The 25,595-nt window shown below is 45.2% G+C and overlaps 1 protein-coding gene across 1 annotated transcript in view; it reads left to right on the forward strand.

Annotated features, from left to right (window-relative positions):
* The first annotated feature begins 15,503 nt into the window (after positions 1-15,503).
* Positions 15,504-25,595, forward strand: part of LOC126539255 (uncharacterized) — an 88,682-nt gene continuing 78,590 nt past the window's right edge. Inside the window, exon 1 of the mRNA XM_050186034.2 lies at positions 15,504-15,888. Coding sequence (XP_050041991.1) covers positions 15,829-15,888 — 60 coding nt within the window. The 5' untranslated portion in view covers positions 15,504-15,828. The remainder of the gene's footprint in view (positions 15,889-25,595) is intronic.

The raw sequence follows: 25,595 nt of genomic DNA on the forward strand, positions 1-25,595 counted from the left end.
ATTTCGAGCGTTTCTACCGTTCACATAGCGGTGCCGTCAGCTCGGTTCCTTGCAACACCATCATCGCGGCCGCCTTCGCGCATTTGCAAGAACGCTGCCGTTGCCGGGCAGCGTGACATGCAGTCAGGGATCTTTGAATGCTATTGGGTTCCACTCTTAAAGGCGATGGTTAAGCGTCCTCTATATTTTAACATTGCGACTGCAATTTCACGGACTCTCGAGGTGCATTCGCAGCCTCGGTGGCGTCGCGCGGCCGTGGTATCGACGGTGCATGCACGGTTCGCCCGTGAAGGTCTCCAGAGACGCGCAGGGCGTTTTGTTTGCAAAAGAACTCGTCGACCGCACCCGTCGCCAGTACGTCGTTCTTGCTTTCGCTGCTGGCATTAGCACTGCGAGCACGCGCATTAGCGCTTTCTCTGAACAACTGTGTGCATAGCTGTGGTGCATGCACTGGTCCGAGGAGAACGGATAATACGCGTAAAGCTAAACCTATTGAATCATTTCGTTGGGCGCTGACAAAGCGGACGACCTTCCGTCGGTGTCATGTCGTGCACCATGGAAGCGTGAGGCCTGCAACCCTATTGCCGACTCTCGTCATCCCGCCAGACGTTGTGACCCTCCTTGTTAATAAAACTGCTACAGACACGGGACGGAGAGAGACGGCAATACAGGTCGGTAATTGCATCTGAGTTGCAAGTACCGCCCTGTGTTCTCGCCTCCCTTCGTCTCGTGCCTGCAGCAGTTTTATTAACGCGACAGCGTTAAGGAGCTCATGTCGCAGAAAAGCCGGTGTCGGCGTCCGCGGCGTTGGCCGTGAGCGAAAAATCCCGGCAGGCAATTCATAAATAAAACCAACTTGCAACATGGGCTGCGTGGGAATCGAACCAGGGTCTGCGGAGTCTGAGGCGGAGACGCTACCACTCAGCCACGAGTTCGTTGCTTCAAAGCGGTACAAAAGATGTGGATATGCATTATGTGCACAGGCAGGAGACAGAAACTTCAGTATTGATGTGTTTAAATCCCCCAAAAGCGAATGAATACGAAATCCGGATGACAGCTCTTTTTGAGTGCCAACCTCGGTTGCTAATATGCCATGTTTGTGTGTCTCCATATTTGCATTTAAGTTCTGTGCTGTCTGATTGTAAACGAGGTGCCCATGCACATTTCCAAAACACCTGCGATACGCTTTAACACTGTGGTGGAGGTGCTTGCGCCAGAAGCGCGAAAGAAGATGCATTTATTAGGCGTAAATCTGATTCCCGCGTCGAGGCGTGCATTCACCCTTGGCAATTCTTAAAAAGGAATCTGAATAGGCAGAGCAATATCAGCACCAGATCGAGTTTCTGCAGATAGATAGAAAAGCATGCTCGCATGCCATTTGAGCCGTTGAACTTTAGTTCATAAAAGTTTAGAGTAGGTCACTGTTTCAAGCAAATTTGGACGTGTCCGCGGGAGCGTTAGTGTTTGGATAACCGCAGGCAATCTACTGTGATGGGGTAGCAACTTTGGTGGGGCGCTGCTAAGCCCAAGGGCGCGGTATCGAATATCGGCTGCGGTGCCCGCATTTTGATTTGCTCTAAATGCAAGAACACCCATGTACTGCCCATTGGGCAGACATTCAAGAACCCCAGGAGCTAAAAAAAATCACGGCAGAATTGATCTAACGATGGCTGTCGACAGTAATGGGAATTGTATTCAAGGAATGTAGCGACAGACCATGGTGAAACGACAGCGTGACAACGATGAAATGACGACCACGGCATGACGACGATGGCATGACGAGAGTCTGCTGCCGAAGTTACAATGATGAGAATGGGCGCTTGGTTATCAAAAGAATCTGCATAGGCGGGGGAACACAAGAACCATATCGCAATTTTGCAGATAGTAAAGCATGCACGGATGCCAGTTGAGCCACTAAACTTTAGCTCGTAAAACTTTAGAGCAGATAATTTTTAACGATATTCAAGCAAATTTCGAAGTGCCTGCGGGGGCGTTAGTACGTTAGACAATCAACCGTGAGACGGATCCGGACGATGGTATGGTAACGAATGAATGACGAGGACAGTATGACGACGATTCAGTGGCGACAATGGCACGACAACGGCATTATGACAAATGGATCGCGACGAGTGCATTGTGTCAATGTGGTGACGATGACTGCATCATGAAACCTGGATGACGATGATGCCATGACGACGATGAGATGACAACATTGGTATGACGACGACGGCAGGACGAGAATCGCATGTCGAAGTCACAATGATGATGATGGAGCGATCACGATGGTATTCTGGCGTCGGTATATCAATAAATCCATGACGACCATGCATAAAGGACGATCGCATTACAACAGGATGAGAACAAAGACATGAGCACGAGTGTATGATGACAGTAGCGTTAGAATAACTGCATCACTAAACCTGTATGACGACGATGGCTTGACGACGACGGCATCACGAGAGTCAGATGACGAAGCTGCAGTGACCGTGATGGCAAGACAACAATGGCATTACGATGAAGGTCTGACGATGCAGCCATGATATCAACTGTCGGACGAGGTCGACATGACATGAGTGACAAAAGCACCATAGATTGGCTACAGTATGCCTACAATACACCGGCCAAGAAAGACTGGCGTCGATAGAACGACGAAGGTGGTAAGACGATCACGGCGTCACCATGGGATGACATTACTGAAGTGCTGACAATGATTAAACGACAGCGTGACGAGGGCGGCGTTGACGACGACTGTGTGATGATAATCGCGTGATTACGACGGCATGATTAAGTCAAATGAAAAAAAATCCACTGCCCTTCCAGTGTGAAGATGGCTGAACAGCGAAGCTATGTCAGTCACACCGAATGTTACACCATGCAAATCAAACTTCGCAAACAGCCCTGCTTGCTTGTTCCTCAATTGTGGCGCTTACGCATTACGGGGGAGTGGCCAAGAAGCCGGCGGTTAAAGGTTACAATTCATAGGGAAGGGCAGAGAGAAAAACTTAAAGGCAATCTATATTGTAAATCTTTTGTTTCACCATGCTTTCATCTCATTTTAACTTTTGCGTGCTTCGCATGGTGAGCGTGATTTAGCAGTGCTTTTTCTTTCGGTTCTTCCAGCGTTTCTTTTTATTTTTTTTTGCACGCGTGAGGTTTCTGTTTGTGTTTAGCCGTGCTTTTATTTTTTACGTGCAAGTTGCTCCACCTGTTCTTGGCATGCCAGTACTGAAAGCAAGGTTTGGCGTGAAATGAGAACCATCTGATTCTTTTTTTATTCACTTTGTGTGTAAGCTTGTATTTGCTTGGTCTTGTGTTGTCTCTTCCACCGCTTGATCTTGAGTTGTCGTTTCGTGTGTCCGCGCTGCTCGGTGTGCCTCCTCCGCTTGCAGTGCTTTGTCTGGAGACGTTGAATGCCAGTCTTGCATTGATTGCTCTTCAGTTGGCGGCAGATGACGGCGTTTACATTTGACAATCACAACATTTTGCTTCAAAATGAAACCTGTCCGTCACGAAAGACAATGAATGGCTCATGCCCATTTAACCAATGGCTCATAGCCCCGTCAACGCGGTCTCCCCACTACGACGACATAGGAGAAATCAAATTCTCGCTGAAATTACGAGCGGCAATGGAGCGAACTGAGGAAGATGACGACGACGATGACCGTGGGAGCACTGGCTCGAGCGCGTTCGCGCGGAAGCACGCGAACGAGCCAGCTGTGGAAGAAGACGACGACATTCGAGCCATTGCTGATGATGGTAGCTTTAGCAAACTCCTTCAAGGACGACACAGCATCCACAAAAACAGCTTCGCTGTAAAACTGTGGGATGACGACGGTGTCACGACCCCGAATACGTGCCCAGTGGCTCAAGCTATTAGACAACTGGGACCACTGGGTCGCAGTAGAAGGCGTGATGACGACAGCACGAAGAGAGTCAGATCACGAAGCTGGAGTGAAGGCCATTCAATAACCACGACGGCATCACTATGGTGGTGTGAAAACAAACGCATAATGACTGAATGACGACGACGGCGTGACGAGTGTCGGATGACAAAGCTGGAATGACGGCAATGCAACGACCACGCACCATCACAGCCAGTAGCGTATACCTGCGGCCCAAGCTATTAGACAATTTGGGCCACAGGGCCGGGGGAGAAGGCGTGACGGCAATCGCATGACGAGACTAAGGCATCACGAATCTGGAATGACGACAATGTAACGACCTCGATGGCACCACGAGCAGGAGCACATACGTAGTCGCCGAAGAAAGAGAGAGAGAGAAAGAAAGAGATAAAAGGAAGGCAGGGATGTTAACCAGTCAAGAGTCCGTTTGGCTACCCTACGCAGGGGGAAGAGAGTAAGCAATAGAAAGAAGGGAGAGAAGGAGACAGATAGGGGTGGAGAGACGTCCACAAACAGCACTAGAGTGTCAAAGGTGCTCCCTAGTGCCCGAAGCTGGGCAGAAATCTGCCTGGCTGCCCCATTCTTTAAAAAAACGATAAATAAAGTAATTACTGCTACTAATACTTGCTCCACTGTGTCGGCGTGAGGAGATAGATAGATAGATAGATAGATAGATAGATAGATAGATAGATAGATAGACAGATAGATAGATAGATAGATAGATAGATAGATAGATAGATAGATAGATAGATAGATAGATAGATAGATAGATAGATAGATAGATAGATAGATTATCAAATAACTGATGTAGGATTAGAATGCTATTCGCATTAATAGTCAGGAGTCACGCATCACGGCTTGCCTCATAAGCACATCGTTATTTTGGGGCTTAAAACGCTAGTATTTATACGCAATTCTTTAACCGAAGATGGACGTCCCACTTCGCCATTTACCAGAGCTTCAGTCGTAAACGTATGTTCACGAACGATTGATGACTTAGGCAGTCAAGCAGAAGTATCCAGATAAAATAACCGATATTGCGCGATACTATTGTCGATGATAAGGTCTGATAAAAGGATTCTGACGATATTACAAAACCCCTAATTCTCCATATACTTTTCGATGGCGCGATCGCACATGACCTCCCTTTCTGAGAGCGACACTTTAACTTCGGTTTTACGAACTCCTATTCCTTCCGCATTGGAACGGCTGACAGCTCTACTCACGGCACCGGCGGCTGCGAGGAGACGATCGCGCACCTCCTCTGTGACTGACCCCGTTACAATGTGGCAAGAAAAGTGCTCGTGACCGCGCTCGCAAAACTGGACAATCGCCCCTTCACAGACGAGAAAGTTCTAAGACACTGGTCCAGTCGGCTTACGGCACTCAAGGCCGTAAGCGCTTTGCTGAAGTGTTTAAGAGCTTGTGAACTGTGTGATCGTCATTGAATGTTGTAGCGCGTAACATAACGTTACGGTGCGAATTTTTCTGAGTTTCTTTTTCTTTCTCCTTTTATTCTCTTTACCACTTTACGCAGCACAAGGTAGCCAGACGGTACTCACACTGGCTAACCTCTCTGTCTTTAACCACCTTTTGTCTCCCTCTCACTTTGATTTCGGTTTTTACATGTGCGCGACGTTAACACTCTTTAACCCTTAGTTTACCAGGCTCTGTAGCTCTACTGCTTTTTTATACATCTGTATTGTTATGGTGCATTTGGACAGGACCGTGCGCGCCAGAGGGAGACGAAATGATAGACTGTCTCCTGGAGCTACGTCTTTGTACCAGCTACCAGCCTGTGCGATTAGCTTTTCTCCATGTAAGTAATTGTAAATGCTTTTCTGCATCGGGCTTCCTTTTCGTAACATTCGTGGCGTCAGCTGCTCTGAAGGCTGCTCAACATCGCCTTCACAAGACGATGTTGCAGCCGTATTGGGAATTAGTGCAAATGATAGATAAATACGATGGCTTTTCAGCTGCTCGAAGCGTTTCCACTCCATGATAACGTCCTTAACTGAAGTACAGTTCTTACAAATGAGTAAATTGAAGGCGTCATCTGTGATACCTTTTAAAACGTGCCCTACTTTTTCCCACACCAGCATTTCAGCGTCCGCCTTGCGGCAGAATGCTAGCACGTCTTGTATATAGACGACGTAACCTTCGGTGGACGTCTGAACTCATGACGCCAACTCTTTCTTGGCGATGACCTTTCGACTCACTGCTTTTCAGAAGAGATCTCCCAGCTTCTGCTTGTAGGTACCGCAGTCACGGAGTTTGTGGTTTTGAAGCCACACTCGTGCAGTACCTGCCAAGTAAAAACATATGTTCGTCAGCATCACTGTGGGATCCCATTTGTTGTGGGTGCTCACCCACTCATGCATCTCCAGCTAGTCGTCAACGTCGGCGGCATCCGTGCCGCAGAAGGTTCCTAGATCACGTGGATGCGTGAGTACGACAGTCGACGCATTTGACGGAGGCGTTGCCGACTTAGGCACTATCTCCTGCGATATCGTTGAAGAAACGAAGCGGCGGCCACTGCGAAGCTCCGTTCTAAGTCGTAACCCCGCACTTCCACCAAATGTTACGAAGAGCAAGCCCGATGCACAAATGTGTTTACAACTATATACATGGGGAAAAATTACATAGGGAAAAGCGCAGGCTGGTACGAAGGTCGCAGCTCCTGGAGAGTTCCTGTCGCAGCTCCTATCCAAATGCATCATAACAATATCTTTGTTTGCCCAGCAAACTTGAAGTTAACAAATAATTGTTCATAGCCGCTCTTCCAGATGTCATCAAATTTGAAACATGTAAAATCGCCTCACACAGTGGAGCTTCACAATACGAAGAGTACACCCGGAGCAAAACATGAAACAAGAAAGAAGCAACAAAGGCACGTCGAATTGAACACCGTGCTTACCACGATGCTCTATGCAAAATGCTTTGCGACTGCGAATCAGTACACGCGCTCGCGCCAACTTCACGGAGCCAGGGGATTGCTATTGTTTATTTATATGAATTGAAATAACGTGATCGTCCGTGACATATTATTTTGACTGGCCTCTACAGAAGCACTGCGGCAAACAACTTCCCGCCCTGCATCTCGTATTTCTTAATTTATCTTCTTATCCGATTTTTATTTCTAACTTATCATCGCCTATCATCCAGTGTAGGGTAGGTAACCAGATTTTTTTTTATGGTGGAGTACTTCACCAGCGTTTCCCCAAATTGTGTAAACAAGGAAACTCGTTTCTAGATGTTCCGTTCAATAGCGAATCTTCTCATAGAGGATTGGTGCTAGCTGAACATGACATTTCGGGCCACAAAAGATGCTTCGGTTATAAATGTTAAAAGAATTTCACTCAAGCAGACGACATAGGCACTAGATTACTTCTGTTCTTGCCTGTGTGTTCCTGCGGATGATATCGATAATACTATGTAGATGTAGTGCAATATTCCGTTATACTACATATATAAATGTGTACCAACAAGCGCAATTCTCAGGCGTTGCTCCAAGACATGGGTAACTAGACGAGCAATTAGAAAGGAACAATATATCAGGTGCCTGAGAAGAGTGTAGACAAACTTCGGATATGGAAATTGTGAAGATTGCTTTATTATTATTGCCAAGGAGGCATGAAATAATTTTTTGTAGCACTTATGCGGAATTCCATTAGAAACATATTGCTTAATTTTGAGAATTTGTGGCCAATAGCAAAGCGGAAGTTTCTAGAACGGAGGCTGATGGTTTTATTCTGACTGATGCTTCTGCCATTGCAGAAATTTTCAATCAATACTTCCACTGGATATTTCAGAAACTTGATGAATATGTGCGTCGATATTTAGCAGATGAGTCTTTTAAAGACAGTCAAGTAACTCGTAAATCCGTAATAATTGTGATTTTATAGCGAGATGCAAAAATAACAAAGTTAGTGGGTCTGATAATGTTTTCAGCATAATCTTGTCGTGGGACGCTCGGTACACTCTGTGCCCCAGTAAAGTGCAGTCGCTGAATGGCTACCGAGAACCATCTTCCGGTCACACCAAAAGGATCTGTAGACATCTGCGTGCAGTAAGCGCGGAAGTTGATTATTGCTAGGACAGTCACCCACCGGAGAACCGAAGAATAAAGACCACGCTTCATAGCTGAGCGTGTGGATGTGCTGGGACAATCAGGAATGAAGCGGTCGAAGAATAGGGCTGTGAAAAAATGTGTAGAATGTGCTGTGAGTAGGGGCCTTCACAATTTGACCACTGATAAGCAGGGTTTCTTTGTTGTGGTGTCAGAAAGTATCTTCTACAAAAAAGCGTTAGCTGCCATAGTGAATAATTTCAGAATAGCAGATCTGAAGGCCGTTAAACTAAAGGAGCGCGCGCTGTCGCTGTTTTATAGCCACAACCTTGAGCAAAAAAAAAAAAAAAGACTGGACTTAGTTTGCAGATTTTCTTCGCTTAGCATTCCATTTCGAGCAACAGTCACGGAAAGGGATATGTGGCATCGGGTTGCCTCGGCCTATCTAAAGGGCATTTGCAGTCATTAGTGATCAGAGTTGCTTTTACGGTGACAAACTCGGATGATCTCGTTACCTTCCTCGTTCAATCTAATCTTGGTAATTCTGATGTTTTTAGCATCGATGTTCAAGAACTATACTATAACATCCCGCATGATGAAAATGGATAGTATTAAGCTATGTATCACCAAGGGCAACAATGAGCTCAAATTTTCTAGCATCACGCAGTTGAAAAAGACAACAAAAGTTGGTGTCCAACTACAGAAATTTCTGTCGTACGACAGAAGTTCCTGACAAATTTCTGTAGTTGTGGACGACATTTCTCACGTTACAACAGAAATTGCGACGTCGCAACAGAAACATTCAGACACAATGGCCATAGAGTTCGGAAGTCGCACCCAAAATGGTCTGTCGCAACAACACGAGTTCTGACATCGCTACAACTTTCTATGGCGACAGTGATTCTGACGTTACCATAGAAGTTCTGATGTCGCATTACAAACGTTCTTTCGCGACGGCCAAGAATTCGGAAGTCGCAACAGAAAAGTTCTGTCGCGACGAGAAATCGCAAGTCGTAACAGGACCGTTCATGTCACGACATCAATACTGATGTTGCAATAGGAACTCTCTGCCGCAAGTACACACAGTTTCTGTCGTGGCGTTAGAAATACGTTACTTTCTATCGCTACGACATAAGTTCTGACGTCGCGGCAGAAGCGCTTTCCGTCACGACGCTTTAAAATTACATGTAAGTCTCACATCAGTGCTGTACACTGTATTTTTCTCTTGCGCGGTATTTATTGGTGCGTTCTCTGAATCCGAAAATGTTGGTGCACCGACGCCGGTATTAAATTCGACGTGGCCAATTGTCGTAATTTTGCCCTGACGATGAGGCATCAGCAATCCCAATACCGGCTTCCTTAATATCGGCAACGGCGGCCTATGCATTTTGTTTTATTTTTTACAATGTGGCACGCAGGTTTGTGGACTCGCACATAGTGTTACACTGACACATTAATTATTTCTCAGAAATATTGCATAAGCTTTTGTCAAGTGGAAAAGAAGTTTTTGGTCGTTCCACAAATTTGTCTGAAAATATGTCTCGTTCGGGTCTCAGTATTCTGGCACAAGGGCTGCCATGAGAAACCATTACGCTGTCTCAATGAGCATTTATTCATGAATGTTTGTGCAGTAATTTTGCTCTGAACACAAGAATTACATGCGCGCTCAAAAGTGTAAATAACGAGAGACAGCTGTCGAAATTAGCAGTAAAACCCTAACAGTTTCCATGCTGACCGTTGTCTCTTTCTGAATTCCTTTACCGATATAGATATCGTAAAGGAAAATTGATTTATAGCGCTTCACGGAGTACTTCTTGATGGTAACAACACTTGCTCTTCTAGAGAGGCGCCAGTTGACATGGTAATGTGAAAGGCTCTAAACATAAGAATGTAAATGCCAGCGCATACAGAGATTCTTACTGCTAACATGGTCAAAATGTACAAGTACATTCGGCCTGGTGAAATGGTAACATACTAAGTTCACAATCGTCAGCTCGCAAGCTAGAATCACCGGCTGGAAACTTTTAGGTTTTCAATTTTTTGCACTAACAAATTTGCATAGCAATAAAGAAGTCTCTGTCAATTTTTAATTAAGTATTAATCAAGAGCTACAGAACGTCAGACAACGGGATGTGAGACTACAAACAGCAGACGTCGGACACACCAACGTCCCAAAATAAGACAGACTGAAATTTTCTGTTGTGTTTTTCAACTGGGCAGTGGTGTATCTGTGAGTAGTTTTCGCTAGGTTCTGTCTTCATACCTATCTTCTGCTTTTGTATAATGAAAAAAAAAATTATACCGACAAAAATGTGCCATTCGTATTGGTTCTAAAGTTGCTGTAGTACTAAGATTTTTTCAGGCAGGGGTTGACAGAAGTATTGAAAGTAGTCCAGATGACCAAACGATCAAAGTGCTAAGGTATGTTGATAACTTTTTAATCTTTGTGAAGAACTATAATTTCCAACAGACGGTTGCTAACGTACTTCAAGTGTTCCACAAACGTGGCTCAGGGTTACAATTCACACATGAAGTGCCAGCTAAGAAGAACTATCTTTAGATACGAGGCTGAAATTTGCTGATAAGCATGTGTGCTGAATGTATTGTCCAAGGTCAGAAAGAAAAAATTGTTTTAAATTTTAACTCCGCTCACTCAAAGGTGTTGAAAGATAGCGTTGCATTATCTGTAGTACTTTCATCACTTTCCAAATCTTGTTTTCAGCAGACTTCTGACAGTTTTTCAGAACTACTGTAGCTCTTGAGAACGGTAGGTTTTCAGGAGGCTACCATTTACGTGACCGTGTAGAACCTTCTTAAACGTTTAGAACTAGAAGCGCTCGCAACAATGACTAATTCAGAGATGGCTGAAAAGAAGAAAAACACAGTTGTAATTCCATATGTACACAAACTTTCGCACATCCTCCGCAATGTAGCAGGCAGATTTGAGGTAAAGGCTCTTTTTTCTGCCCCTAACAAGATTAGCAATGTTTGAGCTCAGATTGATAGGAAGTGGGCACAGGCATGCTTCCATTTTAATGACAAAGACTGGACTACCGAGCATGCGCCACCGTTTGTGCGTTGTAGAATGGGAATGGTTTACCAGCTTTCTTTTCTTGCAGTGACGTTTATATAGGCCAAACCGGTCGCTGCCTGAGCGTTAGATTGTTGGAGCGTAGGCGCTCGCTAGGCGGTAATGCGTACTGACATGTTGCGCGGCGTTACGCTGAACATGGGTGTGCTCCAATCTTTATAGATATCCCAATTCTTTCCGCACATAGCAATCAGGCTGCGAGATATATAAATGAGCCCTACCACATGAGAAAAAATGGAACACATTGTGTAAGCGTGCCTTCATTATTTTGCATGACAGTGAATTTGCATTCTTAAACCAGTTCATAGTAAAACAATAGATTACAGGCTTTTGCTGTTTGCCTGAGCATTGATGATGACGCCACTGATGGGAGACCACGTGGGTATAGGTGGTAGTACATAAGTATATGTGTGTGCTTTCTAATAAACTTAGTTCCGAGTTCAGCACTGCTTTGTGTCTAGCCTACTTTTATTGCCGTAACAATTATATGAAGACTCCAGGCGCATTTCTGCCGTCGGCGTCGCCGTGAGGTTTCTATGCGAATGAAAGCGTGTGAGGATGAGCCAGCAAACGCGGTTCAATGTCGCGTGCGCGAGCGAGGACCGCGGCCTGGACGCGTGTCCTATCCTGTCGCGCGCGAGGCAGGCGGTTCCAGCGAGGGAGGAGGGGCGTTCTTCTTCGGCGGCTGCTGGGGTGCCTCGATGTCCTCCTCGCCCACCGCTCCATACAGAGTGGAGACAACCACGGCGTCTCCTATGGCGTTGGACATGCGAATCGCGGGTGCTGTAGTAGACGCCTTTGGCGGACGCCGTAGGGACGCGTTGCTGGCGCTATTGTGTTCTGAAAGCGATCTGCGAAGTGCGCACCCGCGCGCGCCTCATTATCAAAACGATCTGTGGCATTCGGAGAGCGTGCGTAGATTTGGTAGCTTCGTATGCGCTGTACTTCCGGTGTTTTGTTCGCCTTGAAAGGAGAGGTGCATGTAGGTCAATTCGCTTGCTGCTGCCACGATTCCTGATTCCAGCGTTTTGTTTCCAGCGAGATGTGTTCATGTTTAGCTGTGCGCACGTCACACCGTGCTGCTTAATTTACTTAAAACACGTTGGCGGGCTAGCTAGTTTCAATCCATGATAGAATGTCTAAGCGTGGGCGAACAAGGACGTAGAAAAGAGCCGACACAGAAAGACAGCCCGTCTCTGTTTGTCTGTTTTTATGTCCTCGTCGAGTCACGCTTACACAGTCGGTCACTTTTGATGCAGTTAGTAAGCGAATGTTTACAAGTTTATACGGCTGATAAACCTACCAACTTTAGTTCGTAAAGCTATCTACTAGTTTGCTATCACAATTGGTGTTTTACCTTTCGGGCGGAACTGAGATTTTTTTTCTGTTAGTCGTCTTGCGCTGCCCCTTCAAGACGTTCAACATGCATTTACCAGGAATCACTTCCTTGAATATGACGTTCAACACAGAAAGAAGCATAGAATGCAACGCTTTAGGGTCATGATGAGAGAAGAGAAAGCGGTGAGTTCGGCACGGTGATGTGCGAATCTAGAGCGCTGCTAATGAGGCCTGCTAGCCACGACCTTGCGAAGACTAACGAGAATCCAGGCTGCACGCTTGCAGAGCGGATGTCATTAAACACAGTAATGATTGAAGCATGACGCTGTTTTTTTTTTTCCTTTATAGAGGACAATTTCGTTGACGGACGCGTGTGGACCCCGCGTTCGGCGCAGCCACTTGAGTCACGTTCGCAACTTTTCTTTTTGCTTTTCTCACTGCTGCTCATATCTTTATTTTGTTCGGTCTGCTACTTCCGAGCTATACTGAACCTGTTTCCACACGGGTTTAAGGGTCCTCATTACTGTACACTTTCGCAATGGCAAATGTGGCACTTATGGATGTGTGAAAATATGGGCAGCGACAACCTTCATATTCGGCCCCACTCTTCGGCCAGCAGGTGTTGACTCTCGCCAACTTGTTGCCGCCCTTTTTAGAAAGCTGAGACAGTGTTCATAAGGAACTTTCCGTTGCACTATTTGTCTATCACTTCTATTAGGATCCTGCGTTGCCTCGATTTCCAGTGCCCCGCCGTCGGGGTTGGCCACCTTCATATCACCGTTGCGATTTTGTAGTACTGTGACTGTCGGCGCCTCTATTGCGTTGTCATCGCCACAATGCTGCTGTCATCGCCATTGTGGTCTTCGTGCCATCTCCTTGTCGTGATCACGTACACGCTCACGCGCGCTCATGTCGCGCTCCAATTCGCGTGATACACGGACATGTTGCACCATCTGGTGACACCATATGCACAATACCGACTGAGGCGAGATTGCCAGCTACCCGCAAGATGCTTCGCGCCACATCGATTCCCACAATGTGAGGGTTATGCGTGGTTTATAATTTGTTTTATTTTTCTTGGTGACCACGTCAAATCTACAACATCAATTCGCGTGAGGACGTCTACTTCGGACTGGAGATCTCATAGCGTTGCTAAGAATGTTTACTCGCAGTAACTATCCAATATCTTTTGTATCGACAAGTTGGGGTCCCAGATTGCTTGGGGATGGCGGTGGTGGTGGTGGTGGTGGGAATGCCGATGGTCCGAGGGGCGGGTTTCACCGCGCGTAGCTAAGACGAAGCGGGGCAAGTGCTGGCTTCACCTCCACTGGTACGAAGCCGCAGGAGCTTCCATTCAAGAAAAAATGTTAAGCCTCCTTCTTGAAAACGGCAATTCCTTTACCCGTATCGCATCTTTCAGTATATACCAGTAATTGTCACACATGTGAATGCCCAGTGTTGCGAAGAAGCATGAATAGCACGCGAACAATTCCTATTCGAAAGTTTTATTGTCTTTTGGTAGAGCTGAAAGCTGTACAGAGTCGTGTGGAAATTCAGCTATCTTAGCACATCAAGTAACATCTTTAATAACAGCATAGCCGATTTACCCGGGATAAGTCGCCTTATATGTAGTGAAACCAGAAGTGACGAAGTTTATAACGCCAAGTGGGTCATAAGTTCATTCGAGCAGAAATGTATTTTGTTGGACCCATTCTCAGCATTTCGAGGGTTATGTTATGGCGTTAATGTTGTGTTACCATTCGATGAAATAACATCTCCTTATCCAGCTGTGATACACTATGTTGATAATCATCAGAGAGAGAGAGAGATAGCTGGAGAGAGAGTTTCTGACCTCCTATCTCGAGGTAGTTCGCGATGGAGTTGGTACTGCCGTACCTTTCCATCGTACGAATACATGTCTTTTGCCTGGACGCGCTGACATACCATAATTACATAAATATAACGTCAAACAAGAAAGCATGGCTACCAGAATTTTTAATACTTTTTTAGATAACTCTCGCCTTTCATCTTACATCTTACAAAGTATTAAGGGAACTATTTCTTTACCGCAGATTTCGGTCTGGCGTTCGCCTGTCAAATATTTGAGAAGTTAAAGTCATTGTTGAAACTTTCAATATCGTTTGTTATATTTTTTGTTTGTTTTAGAAAGAACACTTTCATTTTAGACGCATTTTAATGCAACAACAAGATGAAAACAAAAATTTAACTTTTTTAGGGCTACAGGAAACATGATTAGTTTAACAATCATTTTCTTTCTTGGGTGGCAATACACCAAGACGAATGTCTTGGTCTTGCCGCGCGTTCCCAACACGAAAACGTTTCTTCGCTTTTCCTTGCCAAATGGAAACAGCTGCTGTGTGAGTTTTCATTTTAGAGTGCCTGCTCTCCGTGATTTCTTTTATCTTTCCGGCATCCGCGAGCATTCAATTTCCCTGTATTATCCATACGTCATCCATTCCCTACATCATCAAACTACTAAACACAAGCTTCTCGCGCGATAGCGAACCCCATTTTGTCTCGGATTCCTCGAGATTCCACAATTATTTCCTAGACAGCTTTTGTTGCGAATGCTCTCTCTCTTACCACTCTGTACGTCGGTCGAAGCCGTACAATTCACCTTGTCCTTTTCATTTACTTTGACAACCCTTTGGCACTTCACGTCTAATTTTTTCTTGGTGCTGTCGGCCTTTGTCTACTCATCAGCCTGTCGGCCTTTCACGCATCTTTCTATTCAGTCTATGGACTGAGCGTACCAGAATGAAAGTAAGTGCAAAGTTCGCAACGGACATGAGTGAAACGTCAGCGCTTAGCCCTCCGCGTTGGAGGAAGTTTTGTTGGTGCAACTTTCGAAGGGGTGTGGCGAGGTGCTGTCCCTCCTCGCCTTATGTCCCGAGAGCGCTCGTTCTTTCCCCTGCTACCACGTCTCCCTAATGCTCCGGCACACGCCGGGGGTTCTTCTCGCCTTTCGCTGCGACTCGCTCTCGAATGATTGGCTGCCCAACTCCAGGTCACGTGTTCGCGGGCGCGCGATTCGATAAAAGCCCTGCATCGCACGGCGAGCATCCAGCACGCAGCACGCATTCTTCGCTACGCTGGCTGCTTACTTCCTGTCTTAGAGCTCAGCGCGTGTATTTCTGCTGGGCGAGGCGCTATTACGCACGCACGCTATTGCACCCAAATATTCAAAAGGGGCAACACAAAAGGCTTAGCTTTGCTCGCACATCCCGGAAAAGTCAACGCGGAACGGAGTCGCAAGCCCCGTGGCTCCGACGATTGCTCCATCCGACTTGCAGCTCCGCGAAGCGACTCATCATAACTTGCAGATCAATTTGACGTAAGACCCCTAAAGCGTTACGCTTCAAGTCACGCTTGACTGTGAATAGACCCCAGCTTCTACCGATTCGACGATGACCTTCATCTCCGGCATCCTCCTGCTGCTGACCATGTCAATGTGCTCCGCCATTATCGTAAGTTTTTCCATCTTATTTTTAGATAAATGCTGGCATGTTTGCATCCCCGAACCAAGTTGGCCACGCGCTTTAACCCAGGACATGCACTCTAACTTTTGTGTATAGATTATCTTGATGAAACCGCTTCATAAGCTTCAACCATGTGATGTCAACCTCCGACAGTAGTTACCAATTAGGTGGTTTTCATGCAGACGTATTAAGCAATGAAATGATTTTTTCGGGTACAATACGTGTTGCTATGACAGCCTCAACTGTAGCGCAGCACATTAAAGAAATGCTACGTGGTTTCAAAAATGACTGAAAAGAAGGTTTTAAACAAGGTTTCACAAAAATTAATCAGCATGCATGCATCCCATATACCATGAACAAGTGTTGAAGACGTATTTTGGCGGGATAACAGGGCCTTGTGTGCATCGTACAACAGCAGTTCATCGAATTACAGGGGTGTAGACGTGCTTCATTTTGTTGATCACAAACGCCACAACGTCAATCACACACGGTTTTTCGAGCATAAGAAATCACCTGCTGTCTATTTTGTCGGAGTTAATTCAGTAATTTGGTTTGGCTTGGCGTCTATGTTTATATCGCAACCCACTATAGTCTATCGGCCATGAAGCCGGAGGCAGTAGGTAAAAGGGGCATAATACTTAAATAGAATTTTGTCATTTAAGAATAAGATAAACTAATACTAATCCTAAATATGAAGTTTCATGGCATATTTTTTTCAAATTTAAGGTAAAAATGTTTGTTTCATTGTAATAAAAACAAAACGATAAAATTTACATGGCAGTCTCCTTGTTGTCCTTACAAAATTAAATAATGACATCGCAAACATCTCTATTGCAGTGTCCTAGTGCCGACGACCCATGAGAGAGTATGACGAGAAGATTTATGACCAATCGAAGTTGGCAAAGGGCACCTACAGGAAATTGTTTTCTATGCACGTTGACCATACGACACTCTATAAAGAAATGTTCGATAGTTTCAGGCTCATTGAAATCCAAACCACACCTCTTGCAATAAAATATAACCATTGGTATTGGGCAATGCCCTTCTCCTAAATGAAACTTCCAATTTTCTTGTTGAAGACCATCTGCGGTGCCAAGGGAATCTAAGGTATCAAAAATCGCAATTATTTATACATATAATTTGGCGTGTTCTTATCGGACCGAGGTTCTTTTTAAATATCGCAGAAGTGATGTATGCCGAATGTCTTGGGATCCCCAGTACCAGACCTTTAAGGGATGCTAGCGCTAGAGCTTCTGCTGACTCGTTTAAATTGAGTCCCATGTGCCCTGGCAACCACACCAGATGGATGAGGCGTAAATGAATGAAGATACATGAATAAAATCCTTGGAGAGTGGTATAGGAATTGGGCACTAATAGAGCTGAACAAACTGACAAGGAGTCGGGTATGATTACAGCTGAAGAAATAGACGTGAGACGTTTTTGTAGAGCTAGGATGGTCACCATGACTCTGCCACGAATATTGGTGCAAAGTCGGGCAGTCGATGTGAGAAAGGCCAATTTACTGTAGGCGTAAAAATGCCCACTGCTGCATTCTCCTAGGTGACATGAGCATCTGTGGCCTTTACTGGATTTATTTGGATGTTCTCAAGGTGGTCGTCTAATAAACGTTTACGTATCTAATAGGCAGAAGCTTAGCGTTATTAGGAAATATATAATCCAAAATCAATGCTCGCTGCGGCAGTAGGTAAATTTGGGAAAACTGCGTCAGGAATTAATACTTGCGCTGATTCTAAGAGGATCTGCAGAATGATTGCCTGGGGACAGTTCAGTCGAGATCACTGATTCTCAAAGAATGCACTCGGCTCTCAAATGGAAACATAGTAGGAGCGTCTCTAGGTAGAAGCATAGATGTTCAGTAATGCTTGGACTGTCAGAATCTGAAATCGGGTTTGCAGAGAAGGCAGGTGAGTTTCATAATAAGGAATATTGTTCGCTTCAAATTTTTTAAGGCCAAGGGAAAGACGTAGTGATTCGCGTTCTAAAATAACGAGGGGGTAGTTTATAAGTAGGACCTCCAGAATATAACTCGTGGCCGAACTCTAAAATGGGATGGACATACATACGGCAAATTATCAGCAGAGTCTTCCTGCGAATTCCAGATGAATGCTGCTGACTCTTCGCAGTAAACCAACAGCACGTACGTGCTCCTTTAGATGGGATGTATTCTTTGCGTGACTGCCAATTAAGCTTTTCCGTATAAATCATTAATAAATATTTTAGTGATTGTACCTGGGGAATAATCTCTTGACTATACGAAATTGTAATTCGCATAGGAAAAGTTAAATAGAAAACAATGATTGCAGTTTTGTTGGCTCTTAGAGACATTTGTATTCCTTTTAACCACATGTCAATCCCATTCAAATAGGACTGCGAAGTTTTACATAGGCTATGCATATCATTCGACACGCACAAAACGCCATATAATCGGCGTATACGTCCACCTGCACATTAAGCTGTGTCGGAATATGATTAGTAAAATGCTAAATAGTAAATGTTAAATAGTGTTAAGGTTCTCAGTCTGCGCTAAGGCATCTTCTTTATGAGCTCTTTGAGGCTAAAGCGGACTGTAAAATCAGGTGCACGCGCCTCAACTAGCGAAAACACACGTCATTAGTTTCCGTAGCACTAATTAGGCGGATTTCTTAAGGAAACATGCTTCACTGCTCAAGGATAAATCGATTCATTTGCCAGTACGATAAGTTTAAACAGCGGGAAGTACCGCTGAGTGTTCGGTTAGATTAAGCGACGGCCACTTTTTCAGAGCGCGTAGCTTCAATCCTCCGAAAGGAGGAGCCGGTAATCTTCATAAAATTGTGAGGCACACATGGAAGCAGGGGAGAGAGAAACAGAGGTAGCAGCGTATAAATGGCAGACTACCTTGCAAATTCTTGGTGGAGGCGTTGATTTTGGGTTCAACGGGAATTCGAGGCGGAACCTGTCGCTGTCTGGAAGCCAATGACAAGCTTGGCAGCTAGACTTATCTGCTGCAGAGATAGAGGGAAACAAGTAGACAGAGAAAATAAAACAAAAATTCGAAAATAGGTGACGAAGAAGTTCGAAAGTACCAATGAAAGCGGTTATGCGAAATGTCGATGTTGTCTTACAGTATAATTCGCGTTTCTATACAGACTTCGTTTTATCGAATGTGAATATCATTTTAGGTACACAGGCTGCTCTGTATGCGTAGATCTTGCAATTTTTTTAGACTGCCAACACAAGGTTGTTTTTCTTTCAGGCGTCCCCAGTCTCGGTCTCAAAACACTGGCTTCAGTTTTCGCATTTTCATTATGTTTGTCATTTTTTTTAGTTTCGACGATAAATGCAATTTGCAGGCTCCTTGGAGTTAATCGTCATTCGATTCTTGCTTCAAATCAATAATCTGGAAAAAGCTTTCTGTCAGAGCATCGGGATTTAGTGTTGTCAACAAGATAGTTCTGTGGGGGTACTCTGTAAGAGTCCATCTATTGGTCTGTCCATTTCGGCCGCTGCTGACTGACTAGGGCCGCTGGTCTCCTTTCTCATACAGCTGCATCCAATCAGCAGCGGCCGAAATGGACAGACCACTAGGTGGATTCTTACAGAATACGTCCCCTGGTGTTTTGTTTGTTTTGGTTCTTGCAAAGCAGACATACTTTCCTCAAAACATTCCTCAAACACGCGCCCTTGAAAAGGTGGATTCCTGGTCTAGAGGCTAATTGTGCTTGTTTTATAAGCGTGTCGACGCCCGGCGTAAGGGTTCGAACCCTGAACCTCCACCATGCGTGCAGACCGACCAACAAAGTTATTGATGTTCGACCGAGACGCAGAGTATCGTAAAGCAGCCTAATGATTGGAAAATATTGAAATATTCGAAACAATAAATGTAAGCTGGATGTATACAGTAACATGGAGTTACAGTGGGGCAACCCCACCACTACACCTAAGTGGACTTGGGCGTTCTGCTGCTGTCACCGCGCTGTGCAGAGGCGATTCACTGCCGTGTGTGGCGCCACTCTGGCGTTGACAGAACTTAAGAATACTGAAGTACAGAGCTTTGGCTGTAAGATAAAGAACCTAGTCAACTTAATTTAGAGATCTCCTGTACGGAATCAAAAATAGCTCGCTTGTCGCGTTAAGACGTTGCGCGTATCACAGATACTAGATCGATGAGAGTAGTTTGGTCGTGTACTGCAAGCGACAAATAGCCATAGTTCTAGAATTATAAAAAGAAGAATTCAGTGCCTGTGGCCCTCAATAACACACAACTTGCAATTTTTGAAGAATAAGGGGGTGGGGAGGGTTGTTTTAGTGCTAGGGCAGCTGAGGAATTTCTCGTTGTTCATTGCGCTGCCACACATGTATGCTTTGCGTTCAAGGCTACCAAGTGCAGAAATGACGAGCTGTGCGGTAATGTCAAACAGTCAAATTTAGTGCTAATCTTCAATGATCCCACAATATAAAATCGGCTAGGCCCTATTGTTCGATATTCATAGTCATCATACCTTATAAACGTAAGTAAATAGTTATGGCACAGAAGATAAAATTCATTAAAAAATATTGTCACAGTGCTCAGCAAAAGAAGAAACCGAGGACACGGAAGACGACGAGGCATACTGACCCTGCGATTTTCCACATCAAACATTTAACAGTTTTTGTAATACTCTAATACTCTTGTAAGCTCTTCCTAATACCCTCCAAAATTTGGTCATTCCCCTGCAGTGCGTGCGCGCCATCGAAGAAGGACATCCTATCTTATGCTATGTCGCCCACCAAATGGGTACGAGCCATCTTTTCAGGCACCAACAGCAGCATCGTGTACAACGCTCTGCTATTGTAAATAATCTGTAAATATATTTGCCTCTCTCGTCTCTCCGTAATATTTTGGTAGAGATTGTGGGTTCTACAAGACACAAGACGGATTTATGCGGCGGGCGCTTCTTGGCTGCATGGGCAATGACAATTCAAGGCGAAAATGCTTTAGGTGCGTCGCCACCAGTGGTCACCGTCATCCTGGCCCAACCAGTGCGCTCGGATATGGTCTGGAACCGAAGAGGTGGAATTCACCATATGGGACGTGTGCAAAAAGAAGCCCAAGAATTTCTTCGGCAAGCATGTTGACAGGTGGCGGGCCACGCAGAAAGGTCCTTGCGTGTCGTCGCTTTTATACTTGCACTTAATTGTATGTGGCTTGCATTTAGGATGTGACCGCACTTATAGAAAGTTGACGAGAAGACACCAGGAGCAGAATAGGGCACCCACGTCCTCATAGCAATAGCTGACCATGCGTTCCGCCTGCTCGCGTTTAGGAAATCATCGACATTCGAGGACATAACTTCTGAATGTCGCCGCGTCAAAAAAGCGAAGAGCACTGGCATAGCACCGTACTTTTCACATCTTCCCAACGCGGCTGCTACACCTACCTGCGAGCACCAGCGCCTTCCGCCCATGACCACAACATCTAGCAACCTGGTGCGTATTGTTCGCCGGGAGGTCGAAGCTACCTCTCCAGTTTCCTCCCATCTCCAGCTTCAGATGGCTCTCACGCAACGATTTCTTTAACCCAGAGCGCTGTCTGTTAAGAAGTTGGCAACGCGGGGCTCAATGCAGGCTTTTTCGTCAACAGACCGAGTGATCGCTAAGCTTTCGCACCCGCCTCAACTCTGAACCCCGTACCCTTATCCTAGTTACGGGGAACCAGCAAAATAACTGACTACGGACTGAAGACCCACTTGCTTTACTTTTAGGTGCATCGGTAATATTTCTAGCTATTGTCGAAGCTCTTGGAATTCTCAGTGATGGCGAAGTGTTTAGAACAACCATCGCTACGCTGGTCTTGCTCCTCACCCATCAACGCAGATGGAAGACAACAATGCCTAGACGTTTACACCTACCCTACTGATTACTCTCCCTCCCCTCACCGACGCCTTTCCTTTTCGCCCCTACGTTGTCAATCCCCGCCTACCGTACCACCTAGTCCACGCTCTCTTAATGGGTGAACTAGCTGGCGCAGCTCATACAGGTTATGCTGCCATGACAATCCGAGCCGAAATTGCGCTACTGATCCTGCCTACTACTCATAATGTGATTGACCCGGACGTCAATGGTGGTCTATCTGTCACAGCCCTCATTTCCAGCGGTGCACACATATCTGTCATTAATATGACCGATATGTGTGGTGCCTTCGTGCGCAACTAAAGAAGGTCCTCACTCCTGCCCTGCTACCTGTCGTCCACGTAACGGACGGTGGAACACCGGCTGTTATTGGTATGTGTGCCTCTCGTGTGACTGTTGCCGGACTCCATACTTCTGTTTTGCTTCACGTTTTGCAGCGCAGCCCTTACGATATTATCTTGGGCATCGATTCTACAGCAAAGCTGCGTATACATATACCCCCAATGCATCTGTCGTATCCGTGGGAAAAATGAGTGATAATGACGAAGGTCGTGAAATACCGGGTCGGCCGGCGGTGGAGGCGAAGCAGGCTTCAAGCACGCCGCCCCTAATAATAATAAAAATTAATAATAACAATCAAATAAATTAATTACGATGCATTGTTTGAAGTCGGTGGGTATACTAGAATCGCTTGTGGACAGAACATATACTCATGAGCAAGAGGCATTACCATGTACGCAAAGGACAAAATGTCTTTACAACCAGAGAGCATTAACTCACAAGAGGACAGTGCCACCGATTTTAGAGATGTCATTGCGTTACGAACGAAAGGCGGAATGCTGACATACACTGTGTATATATTTCAAGGCACACCCAAGTTCACTATCGAGAAGTTCATGAGCACGCACTTTGCATGGGTTAGCCGTGATGACGTTACCCTTCTGGTCATCATTGCAGACTTTAATGTGGACATGCAAGTACCAGACTAGAAATTGTTCCCTCACTTTGTGCTAGAAGAGTATTGTTTGAAGTGCCACACCAATCCAAGTCACTCAACTGCTCAGGAACGCTCGTGTATAAATTTAACTTTGGCCAAGATTCCGTCTCAGGTTGTAACCCAACCAGTCACTGTATATCACAGTAGTAACAAAGTGATCGTCACTGCCATTAACAAATGCTGAAAATCAATACATGGACACTTGTCTAACCCTGTGTGATGTACTACAGCTTCGCTAGTCATCCACCACCACCGAGTGGAATGGCTCCTACATTGTTTACTTTGGCCCAATCCATCCATATTGACTACTTTGTGGCACTTGACCAAAATTCCCTACCATATGATGTAGGTCCTTCAAATCCTACGGCGACTCGCCTTTGCTCAACTGACAACGTTCACTTGCCTCATCTGGCAATAACTAAAATTACCGTTTCACCCGAATCACCTGCCGTAGACGGAGACTATATCGTCTCTCTTTACCGTCTGCCTTTCACACAACGTCGCCTTCCCGCACATTGTAATCCCTATCAAGGGCAACAGCTGCGGTGTTCCAATGGTCATACTCCGCAAGAAATAATTGGGCATGCTTGATAGTTAGCCCGCATGTATTTTCAGTTTTTTCAGTATTTCCTATTGATTTTTGTCATCCCTGTTTTCCTGCGCATGCGCAAGACCCCCCTTTTTGTGCCTATATATTTGTGCTCCCGATGGAGACTCGCCACTAGCGAGCCTCCATCGTCTACCAATTTTGGTTGCGCCCTACAGCTCCAGCCTCCGTTAATGTGACGGCAATGATAGCTCTCGAGCACCCAGCACAGCACGCAGACCCACTTCGCTGCCTTCTCGCCCCCATACCGAGATATTTTTGACCTCGATGACCAGCCCCTTGGTTAAACATCCGTTGTGAAGCATCGCATAGGGACTGGTGATACCAGCCCTATCCACGGATGACGCAACTGTCTCTACTGAGCGCCAAGTCATACCGAATGTAGTCAACCGCTCGAAACATCATTGAGCCTTAGGCCTTGGGCATCTCGTGTTGTGCTTGTCAGAAAGAAGGACAACAGCTGGTAGTTTTGCGTGGACTATCGGCACCTTAACAATAACACAAAAAGAAAACGAGGACCTGTTGTCATGGCATCGGCGACTCCATCGATTGTCTACATGGGGCAAATTATCAATAACAGGTCTTAATAAGGCATGGTTAAAACATTCTACAATATCTTCAGCGCACTTTTATAGGTATCTTCTCTTCTATCGTAATTCGTTATTTCATGCAACCAACCTTTGTCTTTCCCATTTTTCCATGCTCCTGGTTTTTGAAGGAAGCACCGCTTTATTTACCGTCCTGCTGGTTACCGAATATGGCATCTCGCCGCCAAATGTCACTAAATAAACAATGGCAAAATATCCTAGACGCGCCACCCGCATTGTTGTTTCGTAATACGAGATGGAAGCATAAGCGAATGGGTAGACAAAGTAATTAAACATGCCCACCGGATCGATGGAATGATCACAAGGATCACCCATCACAGGGCCACACTAAACGAATATGAGATAAAAAGATAGTTATGCCTAAAGCGCACACTTCGCTGATCACCGCTCAGAGATCCGGAACTACTATCTTAAAACAAAATAAGGACTACAAACATCTTCAAGGAAGAAGTTTGTCTCAGCTGCAAAAGTTTCCAGATGCGGCAATCTTGTTACGTTCCCTATCCTACATGCTTAACAGAGCCAACACTACACTTTCGAAGAAAAACATGCCCTCTTCCCACGAAACACATTATGCCCTAATACAAAGCCTTCCCAGAATTCTCACCCGCCGTGGTTGCTCAGTGGCTATGGTGTTAGGCTGCTGAGCACGAGGTCACGGGATCGAATCCCGGCCACGGCGGCGGCATTTCGATGGGGGCGAAATGCGAAAACACCCGTGTACTTAGATTTAGGTGCACGTTAAAGAACCCCAGGTGGTCAAAATTTCCGGAGTCCTCCACTACGGCGTGCCTCATAATCAGAAAATGGTTTTGGCACGTAAAACACCATAATTTTTTTTCCCCAGAATTACCCGCTGTTTTCTTGGTTACAGGTTTCTGAGAATACATAGCAAATTAAAGAATATCTTTTGAATCATCTCTATCTGACCTCGACCCTGAAACAAATCAGTCAGTCATTGAAAGCTTACACCGAACGAAGTGGAGCCTTCTGGTACAGCAGACAAGAAATACTCTAGATCCTGGATGATTAAACCATTATGTCGACTTCAGCCCCGTAGTAAAACAAATGTTGATTTCTTCCTATCTAGTTCGACTAGCATTGGTTCGTTCATTATGAATTATTTCTTGAATTCAGCCAATAGATTCGTTTTTAATCTTGAAAGATATTGCTAGCATTTCTTTCCTAGCCCGTAGAAACCGAGAAGTCGCCAGAATTTTAGTAAACACAGACGCATTCTTCATGTTTTTAGGAGAGTACACTAAGCCAACGTCGGTCAGTTTAAACTTCGGATAGCAATTAAAAAAAAATGTATCCGAAAAGTGTCACCTGCACAACATAGTTATACAAAAATCTCCCCCCTGTTTAGATTCGGCTCTTCAATTTGTTCACGCAGGAGTGGCACTGCTACCTTATTTAAACACATTCTCTGAAGCACGTTTTGTGCAATTTGGATGGTGAAGATTCTTGCTCAAATTACAAAAGAAGGCTTAACGAAATGGAAATACTACTGTACCCGTGAAAGTACTTGATGTTACATTTCTTGTACGTGATGGAAAAAAGCAAAAAAGAAGAAGTTTTCTTAAGATCT

This window comes from Dermacentor andersoni, chromosome 3, assembly GCF_023375885.2.
Source record: "Dermacentor andersoni chromosome 3, qqDerAnde1_hic_scaffold, whole genome shotgun sequence".
Taxonomy (NCBI): Eukaryota; Metazoa; Arthropoda; class Arachnida; order Ixodida; family Ixodidae; genus Dermacentor; species Dermacentor andersoni.